Source organism: Adiantum capillus-veneris, chromosome 9 (genome assembly GCF_014529385.1).
Source record: "Adiantum capillus-veneris isolate H3 chromosome 9, ASM1452938v2, whole genome shotgun sequence".
In the NCBI taxonomy this organism is placed as follows: Eukaryota; Viridiplantae; Streptophyta; class Polypodiopsida; order Polypodiales; family Pteridaceae; genus Adiantum; species Adiantum capillus-veneris.
The window spans coordinates 78,826,576-78,845,881 of NC_140939.1; the positions used below are offsets into that span (position 1 = coordinate 78,826,576).

At 47.9% G+C, this 19,306-nt stretch overlaps 1 protein-coding gene across 5 annotated transcripts in view; it reads right to left on the reverse strand.

Annotated features, from left to right (window-relative positions):
- Positions 1-19,306, reverse strand: part of LOC147450705 (uncharacterized) — a 116,131-nt gene that overhangs the window by 24,562 nt on the left and 72,263 nt on the right. For all 5 annotated transcript variants that reach the window (XR_015189151.1, XM_086519804.1, XM_086519803.1 and 2 more), the window contains one exon: positions 27-146. Coding sequence is in view for 4 of the 5 variants with exons in the window: in XM_086519804.1 (XP_086375930.1) it covers positions 27-146 (120 nt within the window). In the remaining variant the exon portion in view is untranslated. The remainder of the gene's footprint in view (positions 1-26; positions 147-19,306) is intronic.

Here is a 19,306-nt window from a genome sequence, read left to right on the forward strand (position 1 = left end):
ATAGACTCGGATGCCCTTCATCTTACCAACACCTGACCCCAGCTCTAAAATTGCCAACTCATTCAAGGAAAGAAGTCCTCGAGCTATATATTTATTAAGCAGTTCTGCACCAGGCCAAACGATCTGACCAGTGAGGTCATAATCCGCTGCCAACAAAGCAGACCAGTCAGCTGAAAAAAAAAAGGATGAAGAAATCCTGCTGATTCACACAGGTTATCAGATTCGAAACTCAGAAGATTTATCAATCTATGATCACTTCCGGCGTGAAACATGGGAACACTTTACCACTTCAAACAACTTAAATAACTGAACTGAAACAGAGAGAGAGAAATGAAATGAAATGAAATGATATATTAACTAACGTCTTCAAAAGGCCAAAATGACCTATGAGACCATCAGATACAAAGTGGTGAATCTAATACAATGTCTGAAGTACAAGTACAAAAAGTAGTACTGAATGTAAAAATGAAAACTGAAATTGAAGTGTGAAATGTGAAAATGTAGAATAGGCCCTCAATGACAATCTGGGTGTCGTGCTAGAATGCCTCTGATCCTCTGCTAGAATGCCTCTGATCCTCTGCTGGAGTCTCCATCGATGGAGTGTGCTCCTGTGTCTCGGTCGTGGTCGTCTAGATCTCCCGAGCTCAGTCGCACTGTCAATGAGGGTGCCTCTGGTATGAATGCGGGTACAACCCCGTGCTGGTGGTTGGTCTCCTGGCTCCCTCGATCCAAAGAAGTCTGTGATCTGTCTCTGTGACCGTCGTACTCCATGTCTCCTCAACATACTATCTCTATGTCGGTGTAGCTCAAGTAGATATAAGCCAAGGCATCTCTGATCCTGATACCTCATGACTCTATCTAGGGGTCCAAAACCCTCCCTGAATAAGCAATGGAAGCGCCCTCGTATCTCATAATACACAGTACAGTGGCATATGTAGTGTAGCTCTGTCTCTGGCTCTCTACCGCATAGTTGGCATATCCTAGACTCCGGTGGTATCCCTCTAAATCTACCCCTTAAAATCTCCAGCTGGTGTGAGGATGTGCGAATCTGACCAATAGCACATCGCAGACCATGAGACAAATAAGTGTCCATGTAGCTCGGACGAGTCACAAACCCATCTCCCCAAAGTTGGAGAAGATGCTCTTTGTAGAAAGCCATCTTCGTGCCCAACTCCTGCATCGGCTCTACCCATGTCCTCCTGGTGTCCAACTGTATAAGATCCTGACGAATGAGTCTAGTGATCTCCGTCCGTGTGACTGGCAGGGAGGGTGCATCCAGGGAATACTGAAAAGGAGGCAATCTATCCATGCCGAGACCATGCCTTTGAAACCATGAGGTCATCTGCGCATACCAACATGATGCGTCTCCCTGCATCGCTAACTGTCTAGAGGACTCAAGAGCCAATCTAGTGTATCTGCCTCTATGTGTATCCCATAGACTGTGCATAAAGGACATTGATCTGGTAAGAGCCTCAATCTCTATAGGGGGGGGGGGCTACCTCCGCTCGAATAATCACATGTGGTACGGAGGCCTTGGCTCTAATCATCCGGGATATCATAAATACCAAGGGTCTCTCCATGTTCCTCCAACTGTCATGATTCACAGATGGGCCCCAAACCTGGACCCCATAAAGCATAGCTGAAGCAACCAAAGTATCAAAGAGCCATAGCTTTGTTCGTGGTTCTTGAAAATGAACTTGCGAACACATCCTCTCTAGCCCTCCCAATGCCGCATAGGCTCTAGACAGTCTAGTCTCTGCTGCTCTCCTCAGAGTAAACCTCGGTCCCGTGAATACCACCCCTAGATATGTATATTCGTCTGTGTACTCCACAGTGTCCTGACCATATACGAGTGTAGGTGCCGATCTCTTGACCCACCGTGGTGTGGTGTTAAACACCATAACCTTGGTTTTACCAAGGTTCACAGACAGTCCACTATCCTCTGCAAAGTTGTGCAATGCATCCAACTGTCTCTGCATGCCCTCTGGCGACTCTGATATCAACACAATGTCATCAGCATATAATAATAAAGGGATCCATGTCCCTGCTAGCTGAGCGCCTCTGTCACCCTCTCTGTCAATGTAGTCAGAGACCTCATCTACATACATACCAAAAAGTGTCGGGGACAAAGGACACCCCTGTTTCACTCTAATAGTGGAATGAACAATGTCAAAAGTCCCCTCAAGAGTGCGTACCTGGCCAGTCACCGAGCCGTATAAAGCCATGATCCCCCATATGATCTATGTGGGTACTCCCAACTTCAGTCGCCTGTGCATCAATCTGGCCCTCGGCGTTGTGTCAAATGCTTTGCGGAAGTCCACAAAGAAACAATACATCCGTCTCCCATGTGCCCGACCCTCCTCAATAATGGCTCTTGAGTGTAAGAATATGGTCCAAAGTGGAGAAACCCCTCCTGAATCCAGCCTGTCCTGATGCTCGTATGCGCTCATTTTCTACCCATTTACTCAGTTGGTGTTCAAGAATGGATGCATACAACCGTGCCAATGTGTGCCCTATCATAATAGTACGGTAGTTCCCTGGCACCGTGGGGTTCCCTGCCTTGAAGAGAGGTACAATAGTAGATAATCTCTAGGACTCGGGTAGTCCCTCACACATGACATGGTTAAACAACCGCGCAAGAACCTCTGACAGTAAATCTCTAGCATGTATCAAGTGCTCTGCCACCAAACCATCATTATCATATGCTCTCCTAGTCCTCATCCTGTCAATGGCGTTCTTCACCATCTCAGTGGTAAAAAAGGTACTAGTGGCTGGACATGGCTTTAGAGGGTCTGGTAATGGTGGTTGCCAAGGTACTGTATATAATGATGCTGCATACTGACCCCAAATCTCGGGAGAAGTAATCACTTGAGGAGGTGAGTGCTCATGGAAGAGACGCCAGGCCTCACCTGAATCTCGACTCAAAAAGAGCTGATACAAATCACGTTCCATCTGGGCTAAAAAGGCCCGCTTCTTCCGTCGCACTAAACACCGAAGGGCAATCTGAGACTGTCTATATGTAATTACTCCAAGTATAAGCTCGCTCTGAATCTGAACTCTTATCTCTCTGCACTCCTCATCATACCAACTATTCTGAGGAACGTCTTCTCTGATCTTGTTGAGTGTGTGGGTATGCCTCTGCTGTTGCCCCAGTGATCTCCTCTATGGTATAACAGGCTCGGCTGGCCACATCCGTCTGTAAATCTCCTCCACATAAACTGAGTCCGTCTCTGGTGTAAAAGTATACCGTGTGTGTGCAATCCTCCGTGGTGTCTGAGAGGCACTATACTAGAAAGAGACTGAAAAAGTCATGAGAGCATGGTCCACTGCTACTCCAACAGGTCTAGGACCCACACTGAGATCCTGAATATTAGAGATGAAGCTCGGTGGAGTCATGACATAGTCCACTGTACTGGCCCCATGTCTGTGTGGAAAGCATGTGAATCCCCCAGACGAAGGAAAGATCTCTAGAACATTAAGTATGGCCAAACCATGCGTAGTCGTCATCTCCATGAGATATCTCCCGTACTCTGTGTGCTCTCTATCCTCTGAGTGTCTGCCAAGCCCCATCTCCAATATATCCATCTCTCTAAGCATCTCCTCCGAGGTATCATAAAATACCGTTTGGGAGTTGGCCGTCCTGGCATTAATGTCTCCCAAAAGAATGATATCTCCATCTCTAGAGAACTCCCATATGTCATCATCAAGTATAGAGAAGGGGGATTGCCCTCTAGGTGAGGTATAGACTGATGTGCTAGGGGGAAAGTAACATATAGCAATGTATAAGAATCTGCCTGTCTCAGCTCTCAGTCTCACCCACATGTATCTCGCCTGGTCATCTCTCCGGACAATCTGTAATAGCGGCTGCAACTCCTCCTTGAATAAGACTGCTACCCCTCCCGAACCTCGACTCCCATGCTGGGATCTAGCGTCTGGCCGACAACCTGTCTCCCATAAGTAACCAGTCACACTTGGCATCAACTGTCCAGATTTCTGATGTGTCTCTGAGTAAAAGACAATGTCTCTATCTCTTAAGCTATCCTCAAAGGCACCCACATCCAGCCTATATGATCCATTACAATTCCATGCCGCCATCCGGAGTGTGGTCCCATATGTCTCGCACCTTCATGTTGTGCGTCTTTCCACAACCACTACTTTCCCTCCTCTATAAAAGGCAATTTTTCCCTTCTCCCTTGCTGCCTTGATCTCTGGCATCAACTCTTGCATATGTGCTATTTGTGCTAAATTAAGGTCATCCCCCATAAATATTCTAGTTTTCTCAAGTGTTGGTCTCTTCTTCAGGAATTCCTTCCTTGTTTCCAAAGTCGGGAAACGTACAATAAGTGCTCTCTCTTTGGCGTTTCCCTGATCATCCACTCCCTTCTTTCCTACTCTCCAAGCACCTGTGTGCATAGGTTCCGGGATGCCCATGCGCTGCAAGAGTTCCTTCACTTTGTCTTCTACATTTTCGATGTCTTTGATACCAGTAATACGCACATGGAGGGCTCTAGTCCTCCTCTTCTGTTCCTCATCAACGGTCATATTGATGATGGTAGAAGTCTGTGCGGCTTCTGGCATCCAGGCCTTCCCTTTCTTTGCACCTTCAATCCATTTTTCTACTTCGTCAACTTTCTCCTGTGTTTTAAAAAGGCGCTCCGCCCATGAGGAAGCCTCTTTTGAGTTTTGTTCTTCCCCTTCGCGAAGAGTTTTCACCTGCTCCTTAATTTCTTCGAGCTCCTTTAGCATCGAGGGCTGATTTCCCCCCTCCATTTTGGGCATAGATTTGCAATCTGCAAGTTCCCCTTTAAGTTCTTCGATCACTGCATCTTTATCCTTCATGCACTTTTCCATAGTGGTTTTCCAAGATTCAAAGCTTGCAATTTCCACATCCAACGTTTTCTGCATAATGCATTCCATTACATTCACTTCTGCCCGCATTAGAGCCTGCATCTCCCCTTTCACAGATAGATACATCTCATCATGCTTATCAAGCATCGCTTTATCCAATTCTTTCCTCATATCTGCATACATAGAATTCTTATAATTATCTGCATTTACGTACATCTCTTTCATGATGTCATCTCTCATAAAGCTGAGCTCCGATTTAATCATCACTTGAACCTTCTCCATCATTAAATCATCTTGGAATCTGACGGTTTTACCTGCCCGTAGAGAGCTTGGCGAGAGTATACTATCTCTGTTCCTCCGCTTGAATGTCGCTTTCATTTTTTGTGGGGTGGTGAAACCACTTGCATCACCATCCTCGACTGGTTGGTCCATCCGAGAGAGAGGAACAGAGCGAGCATTGAGTCAAGCCCTCACCAGCTGCCACTGGTGTTGATGTGACAGCGCAATGTAAGTTGCTGCACCTCGCCCTCGCCAGACGACCTGCTCACCCTCGTCTTCGTCTAGGCCGTTCGCCCGTGTCTAGGCTGCTCGCCCTCACCTTCGTCTAGGCTGCTCGTCCTCGTCTAGGCTATTTTCCCTCGCCCTCGTCTAGGCTGCTCGCCTTTGTCCTCGTCTCAGGCTACTCGCCCTCGTCTCAGGCTCGCCCCCGTCTCAGGCTGCTCGCCCTCGCCTCAGGCTCGTCTTCCTCTCAGGAGAAGTCGTCCTCGTCTCAAGCTGCTCGCCCTCGCCTCAGGCTCGCCTTCGTCTCAGGAGTGGTCGTCCTCGTCTCAGGCTGCTCGCCTTCGCCTCAGGCTCGCCTTCGTCTCAAGAGAGGTCGCCCTCGTCTCAGGCTGCTCGCCCTCGCCTCAGGCTGCTCACCCTCGACCTCGCCTCAGCCTGCTCGTCCTCGCCTTAGACTCCTCGCCCTCGCCTCAGACTCCTCGCCCTCGCCTCAGCCCGACGTAGTTCCGTGCTCGGGGGGGGGGGGGGGAGAGAGAGAGAGAGAGAGAGAGAGAGAGAGAGAGAGAGAGAGAGAGAGAGAGAAATGAAATGTTATATTAACGTCTTCAAAAGGCCAAAGTGACCTATGAGACCAGAAAGTTACAATGTGGTGGATCTGATACAGAGTCAGAATAACAAGATGACAAAATGACAGAATGACAAAATAAAATACTATGAAATCCTAAACTGCTACAGTTGCTAGGTGTGGACTAACCAGCTAAACAGCTAGCTGGGATAGCTAGATCACAAGAGATCCAGCATCGGTCGTTGGCGGATCTCATCAATCTCCTCCATGGTCAGTAGTCTGACCGGGCGTCGTGCATGTCGAGCCAAAGTGACCCGAATCCTCTGATGTAGCCTCTGTCGATGCTGTGTAGTCCTCTGCAGTCGTGGGCGTCTGGATCTCCCCAGCTCAGTCGCTCGATCGATCAGTATGCCTCTGGTGTAAGGCGACGAGCTCTGCTGTGGTAGTAACTCCTCCGTGTGTCCACTGGCAGCTCTAAAGAAGTCTGTGATCTGTCTCTGAGACTGGCTAGCCTCTCCTCTCATCGGGTTTTCTCTGTGTCTGCGCAGCTCGAGCAAAAACAAACCCAAGCATCTCTGATCCTCGTATCGCATGACTCTAGAGGATGGTCCAAAACCCTCTCTGGACAAGCAATGGAAGCGGCCTCGTATCTCGTAGTAGACGGGGCAGTGGCATGTGTAGTGCAACTGTCTCAGGCTCGATATCACACAAGGGGCATGTCCTAGCCTCTGCTGGTACTCCGCTGTATCTCCCAGTCTTGATCCACAGCTGGTGTGAAGATGTGCGTATCTGGCCAATAGCACATCGTATCCGATGAGACAAGTGGGTGTCCATGTATCTCGTCACAAAACCATCCTCAGTAAGCTGGAGGAGATGCTCTCTGTAGAAAGCCATCTTCGTGCCCAACTCCTCTACTGGCTGTATCCATGTCCTCTTGGTGTCTAGCTGAGTCAAGTCCTAGCGAATGAGCCTGGTGATCTCGGACTCTGTAAGAGTCAGAGAGGGAGCATCCAGTGAGTACTGGAATGGAGGCAATCTGTCTATGCTGAACCCATGCGCCTGAAACCATGATGTCATCTCCCCATACCAGCATGCTGCATCTCCCTGCATGGCTAACTATCGAGAGGACTCAAGTACAAGGCGTGCATATCTCTCTCCGGGAAGTTGCCACATGCGGTGTGTGAAGGAGACAGATCTGGTGAGCGCCTGAACCACCAGTGGGGGGGCAACTAGCTTTGCTCGTACAATAGCACGTGGTACTGAAGCCTTGGCTCTGATGAGCCGCGAGATCATAGAGACCAAAGGCTTCTTCATGTCCCCCCGTCCATCACTGCGGCCTGTCCTTCCGTGATGATCCAGTGAAGGTCCCCAAATCTCAGCTCCATAAAGCAATGCAGAAGCCACCAAAGTGTCAAAGAGCCAGAGCTTCGTCCGAGGCTCCTGAAACTGAACCTGTGAACACATCTTTTCCAATCTACCCAATGCTGCATGGGCTATGGTCAATCTAGTCTCTGCTGCCCTCCTCAATGAAAATGTTGGCCCACTAAAAACCACTCCAAGGTAAGTGTAAGCATCTGAATACTCCACCTTCTCTTGGCCGTATGTGAAGGCGGGCGCTGACCTCCTAATCCACTGTGGGGTGGTATTAAATACCATGACCTTGGTTTTACCAAGGTCGACGGACAAACCACTTTCCTGAGGATGTCGGAGCAAGATGTCCCTATATAAAATTGGTGGCCCTGAACTGCCACTAACAGCATCCCCGTCCGGGTATTTGTTTATTAGTTGAGCTCTTATCGCACAAGGAGTCGGAGGGCTGGAGCTCGCTGCCTTTGCTTCCCCGCTATCATTGAACCCCCCCCCCCCCACCCCTCACCCCCCCTCCCTCCCTCCCCCTTTCCCTTCACACATCGCCCCCGCCTTGGCCTCCACACTCACACGTTCCATTCCTTGTTACAGTGAAAGACGCGCCCCCCACCCCCCAGCAGTAGGAAACACAGATGGAGGCCCCTGCTCTGCCTCGGAGAGCCTCTAACGAAGTCCCCCTCGCCTAACCCTACAAAGCCGACCATCCAACTTGCTCTATTGCCGATGGAGCAAGCAAGTCAGCAACAGAGGTGGAGCGCCTTCAGGCCACCTCCGTCATCTGAAAGATTATCGGCTACCCGACCCAACAGAGGTGAGGTGTGCAACCTCCTCCAAGCCCACCTTCTTGTGGAGGTGGGAAAGATCATCGACATGCAGCTCCTCGGGCATGGTTACTATCAAATCGAGTTTGAGACCCCCGAAATGGCTTCCAAGGTCATTTCAGTGAGCCATCTGAGCAATCAGGGCACATTTTCTGTAGTGATGCCATGGTTTCGACCCTGGTTCTGATGTTCTTGTTGAGTCGATTTTGAGAAGGCCTACGACAGAGTTGACTGGGACTTTCTGGAGGGCACTCTACGCAGGATGGGCTTTTCAAATGCTTGGATTAGAGGGGTGTCAGCTTTGTACAGACGGGCACACAGTCAGGTACCTTTGTCAGGAGGTAGAGGTAATCATTTCATGCTCACACGTTCGGTCAGACAGGGCTGCCCTCTTGCCCCCTTCCTCTTTCTGTTCTATGCTGAGGCGATGAGCAGGTTTTTGGTGTCGCAGCAGGTTGGTTCACGGGGCTTAGCACTCCCTATTCGGGGGGATGAGCTACTAGACACTGAGTTTGCTGACGACTCAGCCTTGTCATTGGATGGCAGGACGCCAACCTTCACAGGTGTGAGCAAACTCTTGAGACCTTCTGTTGTGCATCTGGCGCACTGATCAACTAGAGAAAGACAGTGGCTTTCTCTGTTGGTAGTGCTCCTGTGCCCAATTGGATGCCAGGTGAGAGTTTCAGGTGGATTCCCCCAGGGACTGCAGTTCGGTACTTGGGCCTTCAGGTTGGTTTGGACTTGTCTCCCGAGCAACAGATTGCTCCCCTCCTCCTGTCTATCAGGAGGAAGTTGTTACATTGGAGCTCCGCACGACTTTCTTTGGCTGGCAGAGTTGTAGTGGCCAACCAGGTGTTGTTGGCTACTATGTGGTACATCACTTCTTGTTGGATCTTCTCGAGTTCTTGTATCAGCCAGGTAGAGCAGCTGATCATTTGGTCAGGGCAAGACACTCTCACAGCCCGGGCCAAAGTGGCTTGGCAGGTCATCACTCTTCCTTGTTCACAGGGAGGGCTAGGGATCATAGACCCAGCACAGTAGAGTAGAGGCCTTCTAGGGAAGTTCATCGTCCGAGGTCTTCTTCCAGGTGAGGAGGTGAGGAGCCCTGGAAGGAGTTCTTGTTACAGCGGCTTCGTGCTAGGGTGCCTCAGGCAGGAGGACCGCAGGAGGACCTGGCAACCTTCGACCAAATGAATCTTAACAGAGATGCGCAGAGTTGGTTTGAGCAGGAGACTGGAGGATCGCTTCGCTGTGGGGTTGCTTCGATCTTGGGAGCACTTGCGGCGAGGCTTGGAGCAGCGTCAGCCTACTTGAACGGAGGAGCACCTGCGACAGCCCCTTGTTTAGAACCCCATGGTTTGCACTCAGAGAGGTCACTTGGTTGGTAGTCGGCCTCATGTTTCCTGGGGTTCCATGGCAGCGGGTCCAGCACGCTCTTTAGGTGACTGTTACAGTTTTCAGGCTTCTCAGAGGAGCTACAGGGCTTTCAGCTACTATAGGGCATGAGAGGGGTGCAGAGCATGTGCCAGGAAATCTCAAAGGCAGTACCAGCTGAGTGGCTCATGCCTCTCGAGGCAACAACGCCCAGATGGATGGGAGCCTTCATGCGACTGGAGGTTCTCATCTCTGTTTGGGCTTGCTCAGAGACTGTTTCTTCGCTGTTTTTCGAGCTACAGGGTGAGGGACGCTTACAGCAAGTTGCAGTAGAGGCCCCGCAAGTGGCAGAGTGCTGTTTTCAGAGGATCCGAGTGGTGGGCATCTGTGGGAGGACTTGTGTCATCGATCCTTACCCAGCTGCTCTTGAGACTGGACATTGGAGACTGTGGGCTTGGGAGTGATGTCCACTGGCACGAGTATAGTGGGATCCTAGAGAGTGGCTTTGAAGGGACCCCGTCTCTTCTACAGACCACCTTGGTGTCCCTTTCTTTCAGTACATTGTTCGACTGGGATGTCACATACTGGCAGCATAGAGAGAGGCTGGCCTTGCTGCAGCACCTCATTGGTAGGAGGAGGGTCTCACAGCTGAGTTCTTGGCAGCTTTTTGGGAGAGGTTGTGGGAGTCCAGACTACCGAGGCGAGTCACTTTGTTTCAGTGGTGGCTGGTCACACACAGAGCTATAGCAGTTGGGAGTTGGCTTGTGCATAGTGGTCTCTCGTCCGCATGCACAGCTTGTCACCATCTTGTGGAGAGTCAGTGTCACTATCTTTGGGACTGTCCCTTGGCACAGCAGGTGTGGCTAAGTGTTCTTCGGCTGATGCCCGCTCTTTCCACGGCTCAGCAGTACACTTGGGGGACAGCTGCTTGGTCCACTCTCACGGGCCCGGCACTTCAGTTTGAGCTATCATCCACCAGCAGAATGATAGTGATGCAGGGGGAGCGACCTACACTCTAGCTTGCCACAGAGCTTACTCCACAGGAGTGGTGCAGTGAGAGAGAGGTGTGTTGGGAGCTCATCAGTGGCCTGACACTCTGGTTCATCTGGCGGGCCCTTTGCTTCTGCATCTACGAGGCTCGCCCTGTACCACCAGCAAAGACTGTTCGGGACCTTTGGCTGAAGCTGGTCCATACTCTCAGAGGAAAGTTTGAGAGACTCCAGGGCAGTTCCGACCGCATGAGGGAGCGCAGAGAGGCTTTCCTTCGACTTTGGCGTCCTGGGCCATTTTTCACCATGGTCCAGGGTGTGCTCAGATGGCACTACCGTCCACCTGTGTGGCTCTTCCCTCCTCCCATCGCTTGATCTAGCCTCATTGTACATATGTTGTGTTTTCATTGGGAGAGTCTCCCCAGCATGATTGTTGTAGTCCTCTCTTGTAGAGGAGGTTGTAGCCCAATGGGCAATTTCATTAACTAATAGAAGGATCTTTTTCTCGGAAAAAAAAATATTGTTAACACATCAGTATCCCTAAAGTCCAAAAGGAAATCAGTGACTTTATTCCTTCCAGGTAATCTGTGACAAAGGAGCAGAGTAACTCCTCTCTTGTGCAGTCCCGCCTGCACCATATTCAACCCGCTGATCTGTGAGAACTCTTGGAATAGCCACAGCTAGACCAAAAGCGTCGTGGTAAAGTTCTAAATCTGAGGAGTATCTACTAGGTCCTCCCCCCCCCCCATTCATTTCGCATTTAATGCCCAATGGTCTTAACTAAGAACTACCCTTCACTTTACCTTCCTCTTTCCTGTCTTGGAAAGCCAATATCTGTTCTAAAACGAGTATCTCCTCGTTCTTTTTCAGTTCAGGTTCATTCGGAAGCTGTCACTGCTCCAAAGTCATCATCATCTCATTCTTAATCCATAATGTTCTATCTGTTTTGAAATGAGGAACTCCGACATCGTGCAACGATATGTCCTTGTTCTCCACATTCAAAACACTTTCCTGCTTTAAAATATTCATCTCTCTAGTCTTCTGTCAGTCGAGATCGTGTCTCTTTCTGTTCTTCTATCAATCAAGTTCGTGTATTTTTCAGTCGTCTGTTCCTGTTCAGACTTGTCGAAGGTCATTTGGTGGGTAAGTCAAGTTACCCGAATGCATAGCGAATCCCACCTCTCAATCTGCTCCTTAAAATTGAGCTTCTTGAAAGAAGAGGTCAAAAAAGTATCCCAAAATCTTTCACAATAAGTATCCTTTCCAGTATCTGGTTCATCTTTTGGTCAACGATTCTGTCCAGCTCTTTCTGTGAATAAAGCTTCCGCTTTTCTGCATTCATCTATCCTTTCAGCTTTCCTTCCATCCTTAGAGAAAAATTGTAAGGTGTTGCGGAAGTGAATGTTGAACTTTGCTCAAGATGAGTGCTCCGAACTGTGCTCAAGGGTTCCTTTTACTTACGGAAGGGAGAGCCTTCCGTTGCTTCACTGAGAGAGTGCAAATGATCACAAACAAAGTGGCAAACACTATGAATGAAGGTGCTGAGACTGAGAGATAGAGAGAGAGAAGAGAATACGACACCAGAATGTTGTCAAACCCTCCTCCAAAGGCCCGAGTCACTATGGTGAGAGCGGTCTACTATTGATTGCACAATCTCTACAATGCTTTGGACTTGCCGACGGTGTCGACGACGATGAGGACGACGACAAGACGGGCTGAAATCTGAAAGCGCTACTGGCTGAAATCTGCAAATTTATCTGTTGAATTCTGACTCTATGTCGATGACGATGTCGATAGCGACGATGCGACGACGAGGTGCTGAAAACGCAGATGCTGAAATCTGCGTTTTTCGGGCTGAATTTGCAAACTACACTGGATCTGACCGTGCGGCGAGGATCTGCTACGGGAATGTGAGATCTGCAAGGTTCGGGACTTCTACTGCAGAGTCTTGACGCTGATGCTGGTCTAACTGCTGAAGCCGTCGCAGAGAATCTGCAAAACGCTAGGGTTGCTGCATGATCCAAAAACGCTAGGGCTGAATCTGTCTTTTTGTCGCCAGATTGTCTTGCAAAAGCAAAACGCTAGGCTGCCAGGCTGATTTGCAATGCAAAAACGCCAGGCTGACTGTGGATGAAAACGCTAGGCCTTTGCAGATGCAAAAACGCTAGGTTTGCTGATGGGGGGGAATCTTGCTGAGAAGGTGCTTGTTAAACAGATGTTCCTGTTGCCTCTTCTGCCAGAAAGTGCTAGCGCTAGGCTTCTTATGTACTTGCTTTGTAAATTGCCCTACCCAATCCCCAACAAAAGTTGCTTAAAAATAATAAGTGAATATTGGCTAAAATAGGGAAAATAGGTCTATGCACTGTAAAAATGCTTCTGATGGAATCTGACTGTAATCTGATGATCATGCTGCGTGCAACTAGAGGATATGCATCTACTATAAGTGCCTGGATATGCACGGTCTGCGAACAGACTCACAAAAGTGCCAGAACACTTCCTAGTCTAGGCTGACTGAACTGAATTGAACCCATGTTGTGAAGTAGCTTGTCCACGTACACATAGGGTTAGATGTGCACGTGACATCCTCTCCTTTTCAAAGTGAGGTACTGGTACCGAACTGTATGGCGTCGAGGGAGATCGCCAACAGCGTATAGATGAATTTTGGGAAGGACTCTTCGCCGGCCCACTCTGATGTGTGTGTCGTGCGATACTTGAACTTCATAAAGGTTTGCAACGCTTGCTTCTTTAGGCCGCGCCGAAAGCGACACCAAGTCATCTGAGGCTGCTTCCATGCTTTAACTTCGTCTATAGTCATGCGTCTACCTTCTTCAAGAATCTCTGAGGATGAAAATTCTTGAAACCACTTCCGACACAAAAACATGAACATACCCATTCCATGTAAAGTGACAGGAAACATACTATTCTTCGAAAAAAACTGTGCATGCAATGCAGATGAACAAAGTGATGGAGTGCCAAACCGTTCATCAAACACACGCAAACAATGGAGTTGAATCTTGTCTTTCTGATCTAAATCAATCAACTGTAGCAAATCACAATGAATATGCCGATGCTTGATACTCAATCCTTCTTGTCCTCTTTCGGATACTGTGTCATGCCAAGGAAGAGACATGGAATGTGAATTCCTTGAATGCAAACATGTCATCATTTCATGAGTAATCCGCATACATCCGTGCTCATTCATGAGTGAATTGTGTTCATCGTGCAATATGGTATGCCTATGAAAAGGGATCACATAAGGACGGTGACCAAAATACAAGAAAGCATCACGAATGAAACACTCGAACAATGCGTGCTGACTAATCATTCGTACACATAATACTTCCTGAGAGGGTTCTTTGGACCTCGACTTGAGAGCCAAGATCGGTTCGTCGTGATCGATCGTATCTTCTTGTGGGGGTTCATTGGAACTCGACTCGAGAGCCAAGATCGGTTCTTCGTGATCTATCGGATCTGCAATAAGGTTAGCTTCACTAGAAAAAGTATCAAATAAACCATCATCCTTGTGAACAATCACATCATTATCCTGCAAATCATCATGCTTGTGATCTTTTTCCTGCAAATTATCATGCTTGTCACTATTATCCAATTCATCATGCTTATCATTATTATTCAAATCATGTAATGCCTGTGTGTCGTGCTTTGGAGAAGATGAGACTGAGAATCTCCTTCTCCTGATCCTTTGCAATCTATGCCTGCACACTAGAAAAGAGTCGCAACAACTCTTCGCGTTCACACGCAATGGCTGCCATTCTTTCGTCGTACTTACGATCAATTGCTGCCATTCTTTCTTCGGCCGCCAAGCGCGCTTGCTCACGCTCTCACGCAATAGCTGCCTTTCTTTCTTCTCGTTTCAACTTCCTTGCTTCGCGTTCTAACTTCCTGTCCATCATCATCTTGTTGAAAGCCTCCATAAGAGATGGTGCAATCCTTGGCGTAGATGGGGAAGGGAGAGGGTCGGAAAAACACCCTGGTGGGGAAAATTCTTCTTCGCCACCCTCATGCTCAAAACCTCCATGCAAAGTATCCATTCCGCGTCGGGTGATGACCATCCACTGAAGTCTTGGGTTCTTAAGTTCACGAGAAACTTGGATTCTTGTGGTTCTTGGTTCTTGGGTTCTTGAGGGTCTTGAGGTTCTTGAGTTCTTGAGGTTCTTGAGTTCTTGAGATTCTTGCGGTTCTTGAGATTCGGGAGTCTTGAGGTTCTTGAGGTTCTTCTTTAGCTTGCAATCTGTGTTAGAGAAGAATCTTCTCTTTACCCGAGTTCTTCTCTTCCCACGGGCGCACCCCTTGGCGTCCTTGCGCTCACACCAAGGTTTCTTTTTCCCACCTCATGTCGATTGGCCGGCCGCTAAGTGCACGGTCCGCTCTCAATGAGTGAAACTAGGCACAAGGCCTTCTTTCCTGGGTTTCCTGTCACTCTTCAGAAACACGAGTAGGAATCGACACGCCCAAGAAGACTTGGGTTATGTGCGACTACAACAAGCAAAAAAAATTATTGTGGTTCTTTCCTTGCGTGATACAGAACACTGCCAAAGCTCTGGTACCACTGTAAGGTGCAACAGAAGTGAATGTTGAACGTTGCTCAAGATGAGTGCTCCGAACTGTGCTCAAGGATTCCTTTTACTTACGGAAGGGAGAGCCTTCCGTTCCCCCAGTGAGAGAGTGCAAATGATTACAAACAAAGTGAATGAAGGTGCTGAGACTGAGAGATAGAGAGAGAAGAGAATACGACACCAGAATGTTGTCAAACCCTCCTCCGAAGGCCCCCCTCTCTATGGCGAGAGCGGTCTACTATTGATTGCACAATCTCTACAATGCTTTGAACTTGCCGACGGTGTCAACGACGATGAGGACGACGACGAGACGGGCTGATATCTAAAAACGCTACTCGCTGAAATCTGCAAATCTTTATCTGCTGAATTTTGACTCTATGTTGGTGACGATGTCGATAGTGACGATACGACGACAACACGCTGAAAACGCAGATGCTGAAATCTGCGTTTTTTGGGCTGAATCTGCAAACTACGTTGGATCTGCTGCTGCGGGAAGGTGAGATCTGCGAGGTTTGGGACTTCTACTACGGAGTCTTGACACTGAAAACTGAAAACGCTGGCCTAACTATTGAAGCGGTCGCGGAGAATCTGCAAAACGCTAGGGTTGCTGCACTATCCAAAAGCGTTAGGGCTGAATCTCTCTTGTTGTCGCCAGAATGTCTTGCAAAAGCAAAACACTACGCTACTTGTTGTGCTCTGCTACTGCCGGGCTGATCTGCAATGCAAAACGCCAGGCTAGCTGTGGATGAAAACGCTAGGACTTTGTAGACGCAAAAACGCTAGGTCTGCTAATGGGGGGGAATCTTGCTGAGAAGGTGCCTGTTGAACATATGTTCCTGCTACCTCTTTTGTCAGAAAGTGCTAGCGCTAGGTTTCTTATGTACTTGCTTTGTAAAATTGCCCTACCCAATCCCCAACAAAAGTTGCTTAAAAATAATAAGTGAAAATTGGCTAGAATAGGGAAAATAGGTCTATGCCCTGTAAAAATGCTTCTGATGGAATCTGACTCTAATCTGACGATCATGCTCTGTGCAACCAGAGGATATGCATCTACTCTAAGTGCCTGGACATGCACGGTCTGCGAACAGACTCACAAAAGTGCCAGAACACTTCCTAATCTAGGCTGATTGAACTGAATTGAACCCATGTTGTGAAGTAGCTTGTCCACGTACACATAGGGTTAGATGTGCACGTGACAAAAATCAATGGCCTCATGCCATCTCGAGTGAATCTCATCAATCGGGTAATTCTCCAGGTGTTTCGCAAATCTCGGGATCAATCTTTTCAGACACGTGCCAACCTAAAGTTAACGCTTGTACTCCGCTCTCGCAAGCTTCTCCGTCCTAAAATTTGCCCAAATCTTCATTCTTTTCTTCAGTTCCTGCGCCTGATTTCGACTAGGAGGTGTTATTTTCTGTCAGATTCTCTACAAGAACACATGTAATCTGGGATTCTTTATGGCTTTATGTCCTGTAAGACCAATGCGATGAAGACGGGAGCGCGGCCGATGCGCGACGTATGAAGGGTGGGAGTGGCTAGTAAGTCTCAGGTCGGGGCACGAAGGTTCTTTCAAAAAAAAATTGCGTGTGCTGCAAAAAAAGGATCGGATCCTCCATAGAAGAAGAATCTTTTTGTGCTCTGATACCACTGTAACAGGCTTGGACACTCCAAGCGAGAAATCAATAGCAATAGCAACACACGAACAGAGACTTCATAATCATCGAACTTTAATAGAGAGAGTCGACACAGCACGACATAGTTCCGTGCCCAAAGAGATAGGCCACAAAAACTGGCGCCCCTTTCGGTATTTCTTTTTTCATTAATCATTGCAAAGTACAACTCCCATGGGTCCTACTCTCAGGCTCTGCGTCCAGATGCTCTGAAAAATGAGGCCCTTGGGCTCCTTTTATTCTTACAAGGGATGCCAAAAGCAGAGCCCAAAAGCAGTTAAACTCAAAAGCAAAACTGCTTCAAAAGCAACTGGTCCTCAAAGACTGCCAAAAAAGCATTCGAGTAAATTTCAAAAATCCGTACATGCTGCCATGTCACCAGCTAGCGCAAAAAGCGAAATTCCGTACAGTCTACTACGTCAGCCTGTCAGCGTGAATTTGAGCCTGTACATACGATCCTCTCCATGTCAGTAGCCCCGTCAGCGCAATTTTTGGACATCCGTACTGTTTGCCACGTCAACTGCAGTATTGTCTGTCCACGTCAGCATCTGTCCACGAGTGGTCGTTAGTTTGTGACAAGAGACCCACCGAGCCGACACCTACTCCAACAGCCACCTTCGCTTATGCGAGCTAGACCTGTAATTGGGCTTGTAGCTGATATTTATGGTATCAATCTCAAAAGTTCTAATGAAGGTGCAGAGCACATGGAAAAATCAACGGCTTTAAAGCCCTAATCTTCTTTGACCCAGGAGCTATTGAGAATTTCATCCACCTCGACTTCCTCAAGCACATGGACTTTGACTATGATTCACAAGGTGGAGAACTTGAAGCTGAGCTAACCATTGGGCAAACTTGTAAGGTAATACCTCTCATTGGTGCTCTTCCGTGAACCATCCACGGATACCATGGAAAAGTTGATTTCCACATCATGAAGTTGGACAATTGCGACACTCTTTTGGGCATGACTTGGCACGACAAGAATGACGCGACACTCGAGGTCCAAAACTGAAGGATCACCTTGATACAAAAAGACAAGACAATTGTTCTCAAAGTTCGACTGTCCAAACTAAGCCCTGAATGAATTTTCTAATTGTTTTGTATTTAGATATTGTTTGAACTTTGTTTGAAATAATGTCTAGGGAGCGTTTGGATGTAAAAGGCCTTTATATCTCATGGCACAAACCTCTTTAAGTTATTTGCGGGAAAAGTTATGAGGAAGTCGTTGAACAGCTCATGGCTTGGTCCTGGATGGTTATTTGCGAGGGGAGTGATCACCAGAAACTGTATATTTCTATACCTTGTAACATGCATATGTAAGCATTTGTGTTGCATTGTGATGTGCCAACTACTAAATATTCCTAATTGGGTGAAATTTCTTGGGTATGTAATTTAAGTGCATCGAGAAACCCAGTGCGGTCTAGGTGTCATGGCTAATTTTGCTAACCAAAATATTTAATTTCTCGAATAAGAAATAAGAAAATTGAGTGACCCTGAGGACTGACCCTCGGATAGTTTTGAGCTAACTTGAGTTGTTTTGCAGACATAATCCCCAACAATTACTCTTGTTTCAAGAAGAGAGGATGTCACAAACTCTTGACATGTCAAGCCACTGAAAACTGATTGGGTTAGAGCTCCTCAAGCCTAACCCTAGCCAACCTACAGATCCTGGTAGACGGGCCTAAACTGTGACAGAAGCAGAAGAAGAAGAAGTCTTACCCACGTACAGATCATCGTCAAGTGGCCCACATAACAACATGGGTTAGCATTAATAATCCTAATGTAACAGACCTGGACACTCCAAGTCGAGAATCTACCGCGACACCACAAATAATCACTTCAAAACAGTTCACAATTGATTCGACACTGGCCCGGCGGAGTTCCATGCCTAGAGATAATGGCCCTAAAGACTAGCGCCCATTTTGGTATTTCTTTTTGTATTAATTTGCAACTCAAAGTACAAGCGAGTAGCCGGGACTCACTCTCAGACTCGTCGGCATCCAGATGCTCTGAGAAGTGAGAGCCCAACTACTAATTTAAAGAGTTTACAAGGGATGCCAGAAGCAGAGCCCAAAAGCTGAAAATCAAAAGCTCTTCAAGAAATAAAGCAAAAGAGATTTCTCTCTTAAGCCTTTTTGATAAAATAAAACAAAGCTTTTAAAAGCCCTCTCTCTCTATTACGTAGCCTCCTTGCGTAGACGAAAGCTGGCCCCAAAAGCTGTCGTAAAAAGCTTGTCCGCCCACTGTACGGAATTCCGTGATATGCGTCGCGTTTTGTGGGCTGTCCGTATGCTGCAGTGCCACGTTAGCAATGCAATCAGCACCAAGGTGTATGTGTGTTGGACTGTTTTCAGCAGTGCCAGGACAGCCACGCCATCATTTCAGCAGAGCAGGGCGAGTATGTGTGTATCGGGCAACAGCCACGTCACCAGTTTGTGACATACCCCCCTCTTGAAAGCATTGTAATCGCCCTCGATTACGCCTGCAAAACAGACAAAGGCCATAAGCCGTCTTAGCAGACAATGACTGTTAGTACCGACGCACTAGGAACACACATCTAGCACATGTACCAATCAATAGTCACATCACACGACATCAT